The sequence below is a fragment of the Phyllobates terribilis genome, unplaced genomic scaffold, assembly GCF_046119375.1.
Source record: "Phyllobates terribilis strain yellow unplaced genomic scaffold, ASM4611937v1 Scaffold_9__5_contigs__length_417890890, whole genome shotgun sequence".
Taxonomy (NCBI): Eukaryota; Metazoa; Chordata; class Amphibia; order Anura; family Dendrobatidae; genus Phyllobates; species Phyllobates terribilis.
This window is the reverse complement of record NW_027362769.1, coordinates 189,034,106-189,045,765: the sequence shown is the minus strand read 5'-3', so window position 1 is coordinate 189,045,765 and position 11,660 is coordinate 189,034,106. Positions and strand designations below refer to the sequence as shown.

Below are 11,660 nucleotides of genomic sequence, written 5' to 3'. Positions count from 1 at the left end.
GGGCTCTCCCCGGGCTCTGGGACGGGGAGTTGATGGCTACGGGCTCTCCCCGGGCTCTGGGACGGGGAGTTGACAGCTACGGGCTCTGGGACGGGGAGTTGACAGCTACGGGCTCTGGGACGGGGAGTTGACGGCTACGGGCTCTGGGACGGGGAGTTGACGGCTACGGGCTCTGGGACGGGGAGTTGACGGCTACGGGCTCTGGGACGGGGAGTTGACGGCTACGGGCTCTCCCCGGGCTCTGGGACGGGGAGTTGACGGCTACGGGCTCTCCCCGGGCTCTGGGACGGGGAGTTGACGGCTACGGGCTCTGGGACGGGGAGTTGACGGCTACGGGCTCTCCCCGGGCTCTGGGACGGGGAGTTGACGGCTACGGGCTCTCCCCGGGCTCTGGGACGGGGAGTTGACGGCTACGGGCTCTGGGACGGGGAGTTGACGGCTACGGGCTCTGGGACGGGGAGTTGACGGCTACGGGCTCTGGGACGGGGAGTTGACGGCTACGGGCTCTGGGACGGGGAGTTGACGGCTACGGGCTCTGGGACGGGGAGTTGACGGCTACGGGCTCTGGGACGGGGAGGTGACGGCTACGGGCTCTGGGACGGGGAGGTGACGGCTACGGGCTCTGGGACGGGGAGGTGACGGCTACGGGGCTCTGGGACGGGGAGGTGACGGCTACGGGCTCTGGGACGGGGAGGTGACGGCTACGGGCTCTGGGACGGGGAGGTGACGGCTACGGGCTCTGGGACGGGGAGGTGACGGCTACGGGCTCTGGGACGGGGAGGTGACGGCTACGGGCTCTGGGACGGGGAGGTGACGGCTACGGGCTCTGGGACGGGGAGGTGACGGCTACGGGCTCTGGGACGGGGAGGTGACGGCTACGGGCTCTGGGACGGGGAGGTGACTGCTACGGGCTCTGGGACGGGGAGGTGACTGCTACGGGCTCTGGGACGGGGAGGTGACGGCTACGGGCTCTGGGACGGGGAGGTGACGGCTACGGGCTCTGGGACGGGGAGGTGACGGCTACGGGCTCTGGGACGGGGAGGTGACGGCTACGGGCTCTGGGACGGGGAGGTGACGGCTACGGGCACGGTCTCTCTCTGGGAGGGGAGGTGACGAATACGGTCTCTCTCTGGGAGGGGAGGTGACGAATACGGTCTCTCTCTGGGAGGGGAGGTGACGAATACGGTCTCTCTCTGGGAGGGGAGGTGACGAATACGGTCTCTCTCTGGGAGGGGAGGTGACGAATACGGTCTCTCTCTGGGAGGGGAGGTGACGAATACGGTCTCTCTCTGGGAGGGGAGGTGACGAATACGGTCTCTCTCTGGGAGGGGAGGTGACGAATACGGTCTCTCTCTGGGAGGGGAGGTGACGAATACGGTCTCTCTCTGGGAGGGGAGGTGACGTGTCCGCAGCTCTACGTTCACTACATCTGTTTTATACTCATCACACAGAGGGTCAGCTGAAGCCTCACAAGGGGTCTGGTATCAAAGGGAACGTTGGATCGTCCACCATGAAAACGAAGAAGACTGTGGTGAGAAGGCATGCGACGGCTGCTCACGTCATCAAGGAGAAGGGTGAGTATCTGACATTGGCAGGGGTGTAGGAAAAGCTCTAGAGAGGCGTGAACCTAATGTGGGACCATCGGTGGATGATCCCTATGCAGCCTAATGATGAGTGTCAGCTCTGCAGCCACGCTCGTCCCAGGTATCAGGACTTCTGACGCCTTTTTTCAATGGTTCTCGTTTTTTAGGATCCCTCAGAAGGACTGTGGCCCCTGGGCTGTGCAGTGCTGAGGCACAGAGACTCCGTGTGACTTCTCCGCCATTGATTGTGCCTTCCCATCATTTGGAGCATGTGACTACACAGATGCAGCAGTTAAACTGCGTGTCGTCTCCGGTGGCCTGCGCCGCTCCGTCCGCTGCTCCGTCCGCTCCAGGTATTTCCCCGCTGACACATACGGTGAATATTCGGCCTCTACTACTCCACAATCTCCTCTTGTGCCGTTCCCAGGTCCCGAGGCTTCGGCCCGGTATAACTGTCGGCTGCCTACATCTACACCAGCCCTGTCCCCACAACATCCTGCACATCTCCGGGTAAGTGACACGTTTTGTATCCTCTCTTTCTTGTCTTCTTGTCGCAGGCTTTTATGATTTTATGTAATTGAATGTTGGACATAAGGTATCTAAACATTATCCTTGTTTTGTAGAGCGCCAGTGATGCAGATTTCCACCAGACCCTGCCACCAGGGGGCATCACTCACTTTCCATCCTCCATGCCCGCTTCCTCAGCTTTCGCTATGGCTGGCAATATACAAGCACCAGCACTTCATAACGCCATGGTGCCCACCAGCTACCGAGCAGCGCATCATTCCAATGTATTGGATAACTACAAGAGCCTTATCCGGGACTCGGACCTGCTGCAGTGTGTGGCCGCTCACTTGGCTCAGCTACAACAGAGTGAAATCCACGTACAGGGCCAGGCGGCAGCATATACAGGGGAGTCTGAGTGTGAGAGAGGGGGACTCTCGACAGAGAGCGACGAGGATGATACTGGTGCCGCGCCTGTGCGAGATATCAGCTGTCAAACAAGTTTTAGCAAACATAAGACCCCCGAGAAGACGGAGAAGAAAATACAGACGGTGAAATATTTGCTGGGAGATATAAAGTCCTTGGTGGCAGATCGCGGTATGTGTGACTATTGGGGGATGTTCATGTAATGGCACAAAGCAGGAAGCAAGGTCCAGTGATGTGTGTGTGTGTGTGTGTGGGGGGCTGCTGACTACAAACACCAGAACCATCCAGGTAAACCCAGACCCTCCAGCGGATGTGCCGTGTCAATGTGGGGGTGCGCAGCCACAGAGAGGGACGGTGCAGATAACCTTAATAAGTCAATGGGGCTGTCCAGAGCCCCCGATAGGTCATCAATATCGCCGAACCCTTTAACCCTTCATGACAATGCGTGCGGAGTTCAGAGGGATCAGCCTTTTGTCCGCTCTCCTCATTGTCTGGGTGACCATTTACTACAGATATTCAGATATTACTTCATTCCTGTACGATGCAGTGATGGTTGTTGATGTGGGAGATTCTCAGGTTACTTCTGCAGAGTCGTCTTGATAATCGATTCTCCTAAAGATTCATGTTGTGTTCTGATCTCCACTCCCCGCAGGTGACGAGGAGGCGAAACGTCTGGTGACGGAGCTGGAACACCGCGTTTCTCTGCTGCCCGCTGCTGTAGGAGATGTCAATGTTCATGCAGAGATCGCCCTGGCTCTGCAGCCTCTGCGGAGTGAGAATGCTCAGCTACGCAGGTAACTGCACCTCCAGCAAGTCGTCATAGTCCTCCGGGATAACGTCCGCCCCCGTGTAGTACCCGTGCATGTGTATGGTGCAGAGGGGACTAACATGCGGAGGCTTCCTGCTGTACAGCTCTACTGTTTGTAGGTTTCGACTGCTCATCCCGGGCTGCTGGTCACTGCTGTCCGTGGCACCTGGGAATCACACTGACCTGTATGAGGCATTGTGATGTTCCACCATCAGTCCTGGGGGTGCAGAAGAAAAAAATGCATAAAATGCAGCTGGCATCATGCAAATCGTTGTGGTGCACAACATAAGGCTAGTCCTCATTGTCTGCACCAATTTGCAGTGCAGCTTCGCCCCGACTCCCGCAGCTCCAGTCTGGGGATGTCAAGGTCTCAGCTACCACCATGTCCATGTGAATGCAGTCTTATGGAGACAGATTCATACAGATCCCTGTGGGTTAATGCTGCGGTCAGAGGGATCTGTGAATTCCTTGTTTGTCTCCCTCTTGTGGAGTGACGCAGCGGCCAGAATTCGCACATCTCTTCATACAGCTGTACGGAGTGAGCAGGGATACGGAGTGAGCAGGGATGCGGAGTAACATCTAAAATGCCATTTACTGAATAATATAATGGAAGCCGCTCCTCTGCTGACATCCGAGCATCAAGAGCGCTGCTCTTCACCTCCAGGGCTTAAATCCTAAAGCTAAAGGTTTGGATGATCATGGTATAACCCTACTGTCTGTGCCTTCATTGTTTTCAGGAGATTACGAATTCTCAACCAACAGCTCCGAGAGCGGGAGAGAGGAGCGAGGAGTGAGGAGCAGAACTCTGAAGGTGAATCACTAACCCCTTTACCCCCGCGGGTGGTTTGCACGTTAATGACCGGGCCAATTTTTACAATTCTGACCACTGTCACTTTATGAGGTAATTACTCTGGAACGCTTCAACGGATCCCCCTGATTCTGAGATTGTTTTTCCGTGACATATTGTACTTCATGATAGTGGTGAAATTTCTTCGATATCACATACGTTTATTTGTGAAAAAAATCTGAAATTTGGCGGAAATTTAGAAAATTTCAAATTTTGAATTTCCATGCCCTTAAATCAGAGAGATATGTGACACAGAATAGTTAATAAATAACATTTCCCACATGTCTACTTTTACATCAGCGCAATTTTAGAACCCCAAATTTTTTTTTGTTAGGAAGTCATAAGGGTTAAAAGATGACCAGCGATTTCTCATTTTTCCAGAAAAATTTACAAAACCATTTTTTTTTTAGGGACCACATCACATTTGAAGTCACTTTGAGGGGCCAGAAAATACCCAGAAGTGACACCATTCTAAAAACTGCACCCCTCAAGGAGCTCAAAACCACATTCAGGAAGTTTATTAACCCTTCAGGTGCTTCACAGGAATTTTTGGAATGGGGAGGAAAAAAAAAATTAACATTTAACTTTTTCACAAAAAATGTTACTTTAGACCCCAATTATTTTTTATTTTCACAAGGGTAACAGGAAAAAAATGAACCCCTAAATTTGTTGTGTAATTTTCTCTTGAGTAAGCTGATACCCCATATGTGAGGAAAACCACTGTTTGGGTGCACGGCAGGGCTCGGAAGGGAAGGAGCGCCATTTGACTTTTTGAATGTAAAATTTGCTTGAATAATTAGCGGACGCCATGTCGCATTTGAAGAGCCCCTGATGTGCCTAAACAGTGGAAACCCCCCACAACTGACACCATTTTGGAAACTAGACCCCTCAGGGAACTTATTTAGATGTGTGGTGAGCACCCTGAACCCCCAGGTACTTCACTGAAGTTTATAACGTAGAGCCATGAAAATAAAAAAATTCCACAAAAATGATCTTTTAGCCACAAATTTTTTATTTTCACAAGGGCAAGAGGAGAAAATGGACCCCAAAAACTGTTGTGCAATTTCTCCTGAGTACGCCGATACCCCATATGTGGGGAAAATGCACTGTTTAGGCGCACGTCAGGGTTCAGAAGGGAAGGAGCACTGTGTGACTTTTTGAACGCAAAATTGGCTGGAATCGAGAGCGGACGCCATGTCTCATTTGGAGAGCCCCTAATGCACCTAAATAGTGGAAACCCCCCACAAGTGACCCCATTTTGGAAAGTAGACCCCTCAAGGATTTTATCAAGGGGTATAGTGAACATTTTGAACCCAGAGATACGACACAGAATTTGATAACATTAGGTCATCATATTGAATAAGTTGTCATTAGTCTTGAGCGCAATTGCTCGTTACTTGAGTTTGCATCGGGTGCTCGGGTATGCACAAAGTATCGCGGGTGTTCAAGTGACATGCTCGAGTCCCCGCCCGCATGTTTCACGGTTGTTAGACACCCAAAAAAAAACATGCTGGGATTGCTCGTGCATGGAAGGCGATCCCAGCAAGGTTTTTTTGGCTGTATAACAGCGGCGAAACATATGGGGCGGAGACTCGAGCACCCGCGATACTCCGTGCATACCAGAGCACCCGATGCAAACTCAAGTAGCGAGCACTTGCGCTCAACACTAGTCGCCATCGTTTTTTTTTTTCCTTTACTTTTGAAGAAATACCAACCCTAATACAACCCCAACACTAACAGGACCCTAACACACAACCCCTACCCTAGAGTTTATTTTGTTACGCTGTTCCTTGTGCGGTATAAGTGATTAGACGACCTTATTCTTCAGGTCGGTGCGATTAAAGCGATACCAGATTCATATCGGGTTTCTATGATTGACAGCTGTCAAACACTTTTTTTGTTTCAAAGACTAGTTTTTGCAATCATTTTTCCATAATTTGTCCGACAGTCATGTGACGGCTTGTTTTTTGCGGGACCAGATGACATTTTCAGTGGTACCATATTTATCTACATTTGTCTATTTGATCGCGTTTTATTTGGCGGTATGATGATAAAGCATCATTTTTTGCTTAGTTTTTTTTTACCGTGTTCACTAAAGGGGTTAACTAGTGGGACAGTTTTATAGGTCAGGTCGTTCCGTAAGCGGCGATACCAAGTGTACTTTTTATTTATTTTTTTTCATAATATTTATGGGTACAGTATATTTTTTTGGGGATTATTTTACTTTTTTTTTTTTTTTTTCCCTTTTTCTGACAACTTCTTTCACTTTTATACTTTGTCCCACTATGGAACTTTCATTTCTGCCTGCTCCCGCAATACTGATCGACTTTGATCGCAGCATTTCGGGGGTTATTGTGCCGGGAGCGGGCCCGTACCACTCCCGGCACATAGTACCAGGTGTCAGCTGACACCTGGCGGCGAATGTGCCCGCACAGCCTCTGTGCGGGTGTGATCGCTGAGACATAATAATACGTACCTGGTCAATAAGGCCCAGGTCACAGGTACAAATTATTACGCCCCACTTCAGAAAGGGGATAAAGGGGTTGTCTGGGGAGAAAAACTCTTAGCAGATGTTTGAGATAGGGTCCCCTGATTGATGCTGGCCAAATGGCGGACAGCTCGAATCAGCTCCATGATTACAGCCAGGTGTATTTTTCTCTAACACTGCGGATGTATATATACAGGCTGGCCCATTTCAGAGAAAAATACCCCTGGCCTCAATGATGGAGCCGGGCTCGGACCCTCTCTGGGCAGCATGAAGCAGGTGGCGGGTTCCCTTTAAAATTTAAAAAGAACGATCTTCCCTGAAGGATCCCGTCTTCCCTCCTGCTGCAGTGATGGCGTCTCGTCGCGGCGACATGTGATCTCTGCAGCCGAGATCCATTACTGCCCGTAACCTCAGCGATCGCATGTCCCTGTGACGAGACTGCACCCTACAAGCAGAAAGTCGGGACCAGCGAGGAACCGGACGTCTCCGCCACTGGATCTGTCTCTAAAATGGGGGTCTCCCTACCGTGTCCCCCCTCCCCAGTGAGTGGCCTGGGTTATAGCACTACAAGCTGCCAGTAATGAAAACTCTTTCCAGATTTTGGCGGTGACAAGCGATTGAGCAGCGGAGATGACGCCTCCTGTGTTTATTTGCTGTGATGTCTGCGGATTCGGCTCCCAGACCTGTTTATAGGTTCTCGCACACAGCTCCGGTGACCTCAGCCATTTTTCTGTCTTCGGGAGGGGGGCAGACATATTGCTGTTGATGGCGGTAACCCGAAATCATCTGCACTTGTTTACAAATGTTGAAGATGTTTCCCAACCTCCCGGCATCTGCCGACATCTCCCGATCACAGCCGGAGTGGACGGATGATAGTAGTCCTCATAGACTTGTCCTGTCCTCTGCAGTGACCTCGCTTCAGTCCATGAATGAGTCCCTACAGAAAGGGCTGGAGGCCGCGCAGAGCGAACGCAGGGAGCTGCTGACAGCGATGGAGGCGCAGAGGGAAGAGAGCAGGCGGGCGGCCCAGATCATCCAGGAGAAGGACCGGGAAATGGCCAATGTGAGGAAAGGCAAGTCTCCTCCAGTGCGTGGCCCCTGGGGGCCTGTAAAGGTTTTATACGCTCTTATGCTGGTGTCCCTGCGCTCCGCACCCGAACCTGCACAGACGAGAGGCCTCCTGCTGCATTGACCCGACGTGGCTGTGTTTTATTGTATGGAGGACCATGGGATCGGTGCTACCTAGCATAGTGCTGGGACCCCCACCGATCCTGGTAACTGGGCTCCAAAGGGCCTTGCAAGAGTAATAATATTTTTTATTTTTATAGTGCCAAGATGTTCCGCAGCACTTTACAATTTTAGGGGGGGACTTGTACAGACAATTACAGATTAAGCACAACTCGGATATCACAAGGAGTGAGGGTCCGGCTGCTCGCAAGCTTATAGTCTATGAGGAAATAGGGGAAACACAAAAAGTAAAATATACATATATTGTATAATACAGCCATAATATACTAAATAAGGTCTGCACATAACATTACATGAACGGGTCGCCAGCCAGTATGTGTGCAGTACAGACCGAGGCGAATCAGTGCATGGACGGTATGAACAGGATTTTAAAGAAAACTTAGTATGTGCCAAACTAGGACAGTTAGATAAGTGTTGAGGCGATAGGCCTGTGTACAGGAATGGGGTGTAAGGGCACGCCGAAAACTGTGGCTATTGGGGATTGCCTGGAAGCAATGGCTGCTCCTCTTTGTCGCTCCATTCCTTGTCTATGGGACAGTCAGACATGGCTCCACCGTGACGGGCCGGAGGTCCTCGCGTGACGGGCCGGAGGTCCTCACATCAGAGCCTGTTTTAGTGATCAGTGAGGAGAGATGACAATCTGCGAAAATGGGACAACTCCTGGTGAAAAGCTAAAGTGCCCAAGGTACAATAGAAAGAAGCGATCCAACGATGTCGGCGTCGTGTCACCCAGCCGCTACGTGACCTTGGCTGCAGGGGTCACGTGACCTGGCAATCTGCAGCCACTGATGGGCTGCAGCGCTCACTGTCCTGGAAGACACCGCGGCGACATTGTGGTAACGGCGCCGGTCCGGGAGGGTAGTGTGTCCTTATGATTTCTTACCCGGGGCATTTTAGCATTAAGAAAGGGTTGTACAGCAGTGGACAGCCCCTCTAAGTTTAGTGTAAGGCGCTTCGTTATTATTCTTGCTGAAAGTATAACGATCCTGATACTGAATGTGCCGCCACTTTTCCAAAAGCCTTGAATATATTTGTGTATTTCAGAAGTGGACGAGGCCACAGGGAAGATGAAGTCCGTCCAGTTTAAGTTGGAGGCTTCAGAGAAGGAGAAGCAGATTTTGGGGATCACCCTCCGTCAGCAGGATACGGAGGTCGTCCGTCTCCGAGAACTCACGCGGTAAAGCCCAGTCTACACTGCTGCAGCTTGCACCTGATGGGGATCAGTCCTCATTCCCTCCTATTAGTGAGAAGCAGGAAGGTCAGAGCCGCCGCAAATCCAGAGCATTTCTCCGTCTGCAGATAATGTTTCCCTGTGAGATCGTAACTAGATCTAATTCATGAGGTTCGGTGGGAATGGAGGACATTCGTCATCTCACACCGTGATCCGTCCTAAATATTGTTTCCATGAATTCACGTAATGAGACGATCATGGTGGAGTCCTCCGCCCTCGCTCACAAGCCGCAGTATTTCTCTTTTACTAATTGCGCTGTAGTGACTTGAATACAGATTCGCTTAGCGTATGACAGACCCCCACCTACATGCGTGGCGTATGACAGACCCCCACACCCCTCGCAGCGATTCTCATCTGCAGCTCTTAGGCCTTCTTTGCCCAATTCCAACATTGTGATTTAAAAAAAAAAAAACTCAGCGCGAGCGCCTCATGTGAACATGACTCAATAGTCTGTTACTGGGAGGAAGAAAGATGGCTGCCCCTTCCCAGCACTGTCCTGGTTTTTCTGTTACTGGGTGTCGGTGCTGTCGGACCTGGGACATTGTCTTCTAACCGCTGCAGCGCTCCAGGATCATAAAGGGCTTCTCCAACTTCCGGGTTTAATCTAATCTCTGTGTTTTATGGCTGAGACAAGAATAATTCTGTCCAGACACCAACTGCGAGAGCGGAGCTACAGACACAGCCGAAAGTGGCTGCACTTACACCGTTTCCATTACTCCCATAGAGATCTACTGGTGACAGGAGCTGCAGTTCATCCGTTCCGTGACTCTGCCTCCTGTGGTCGGTATCTGGACGATTCCCTCGTCCGTGGCGCTCTGGCTTTTTCGTGGTCCACTGCCGTGGTCACACGTCCAGTAGGACCACTCATCCCGATAACTATGGGATCTGCATCAATTCCAGTCTGATGTGTTTACTGCACGGGAAGCCTGGGACTTGTAATTCTCCACAGATTTCTTGTGCAGCGTTTTGTTTGGTCTCTAAAGTTGCTGTGTTTCTCCTTACAGGACTCTACAAGCCGGCATGGCCAAACTGCTCTGCGATCTCGGTAAAGACGTCCCGAAAGCCAAACCTGGCGGCAGCCTGACACGGGCAGCACTGGGCAGCTATGAGCGACAGCTCCAGAGCGAGGAGGGTCCCGCCAGCACCTCTATACTGAATTACCTGAAGAGACTGGAGACAGACCAGGTGTTCACAGGCACAGACCCCATATATTCTGATAGACCTCTGCTCCCACCCAGCGGCCAGGTAAGCTGCGGGAACGGGGCAAAAGCCGATGTGAGTGAGGATTATAGGATCATTCAAGCACATGTCCCTAATGGGGATCCCCAGAGCGCTTGTCCGGCACCCTCTTACAGCCCCCGCGAGTCCAAAGCCCAAGAACTGGGGAGTGAATCGTTTTATCTAACCGGCACCGAGCCCCCAGACGACACCTTGTATCTGCCTTTAGTGACCAGCCCATGTAAGTACAATGCGACCCTGAGGGGGATGTGCACCCCACCCAAGGTTCACAGCGCGGACAGAGACCTGGACGGCAACAATCAGATCAGACGCGACAGCTCTAAGAATCCCAGGGTCCCTGAAGCTTCACACCATTTGTCCCACACATCAGCTCCCACCTCCGAGACCCTTCACCACAACCACAGGTTGGAAGCTTCTGCACCTAGAATCCCTCGTCCGTCATATCCAGCCCCTGTCCTACCGCAGGTCCGGGGCGATCCCCCCAGCGAGCGCTCAGGGTATGAGGGAAAACCAGACTGGAGCATCTGCTCCTTCTCCACCTTCACCTCCCACGACGAGCAGGACTTCAGGAACGGCCTCGCTGCCCTGGACGCCAATATCGCTGAGCTGCAGCGGACCTTACAGAGCGGCGTCCGGAAGTAAAGGGGCCGCACCCCACCCCCAAATTACGTCAAGTTATTCTTATAATATAAATTGTGATTTCTAGAAATATTTGTAATAAAATGAAGAATTGCAGAGATGGAGTCACCTTCATAGCACAGAGGGGACAGATATAAATGCTGTACATCGGGGGTCTTACATGCCACCGACATGTCAGCATTATTAGGGGAGAGAAAGATTGTGAGAAAAATAAGTTAGTGATCAGAGTTGAGCAAAAAGATTCACAGGCCCCTCGTGCAGCGGCCATTTGGTGGTCTGTGGCCCCTGGACCAGAGCCCTGCGAGCCTCCTCTTCCCAACGCCATCCCTGGGCCTCTCCTGATTACTCGGCCTGTCCTGCACCATGCGGGCATCTCAACAATGACGTCACAATAGGCCTACCAATCAGAAGAGGCGCTGCTCGACGAGGGTCTTGGGGCTCCAGAACACCATGGCCTCTGACCCCCAGGGCCACTGAATCAGAACTAGATGTGTGTGAGACAGGCGGTGATGTACGACCGTCCACACTAGTGTCACTGCTTAATAAAGAGGTCAGTGGAGTCCAAATGTACATACACTGCTCAAAAACTAAAGGGACCCCTGAAATCCCCCCTCCTAGATCTGAATGAATGAAATCTTCTCAGTGAA

The 11,660-nt window shown here is 51.8% G+C and overlaps 1 protein-coding gene across 1 annotated transcript in view; it reads left to right on the top strand.

Moving 5' to 3' along the window:
- The window catches only part of CCDC14 (coiled-coil domain containing 14), a 12,095-nt gene extending 986 nt beyond the window's left edge, over positions 1-11,109 (top strand). The window contains exons 2-10 of the mRNA XM_073646128.1: positions 1,452-1,574; positions 1,751-1,936; positions 2,011-2,093; positions 2,207-2,684; positions 3,166-3,307; positions 4,059-4,132; positions 7,565-7,729; positions 8,949-9,081; positions 10,140-11,109. Of these exons, the coding sequence (XP_073502229.1) occupies positions 1,452-1,574; positions 1,751-1,936; positions 2,011-2,093; positions 2,207-2,684; positions 3,166-3,307; positions 4,059-4,132; positions 7,565-7,729; positions 8,949-9,081; positions 10,140-11,016 (2,261 nt within the window). The 3' untranslated portion in view covers positions 11,017-11,109. The remainder of the gene's footprint in view (positions 1-1,451; positions 1,575-1,750; positions 1,937-2,010; positions 2,094-2,206; positions 2,685-3,165; positions 3,308-4,058; positions 4,133-7,564; positions 7,730-8,948; positions 9,082-10,139) is intronic.
- Positions 11,110-11,660: the final 551 nt, after the last annotated feature.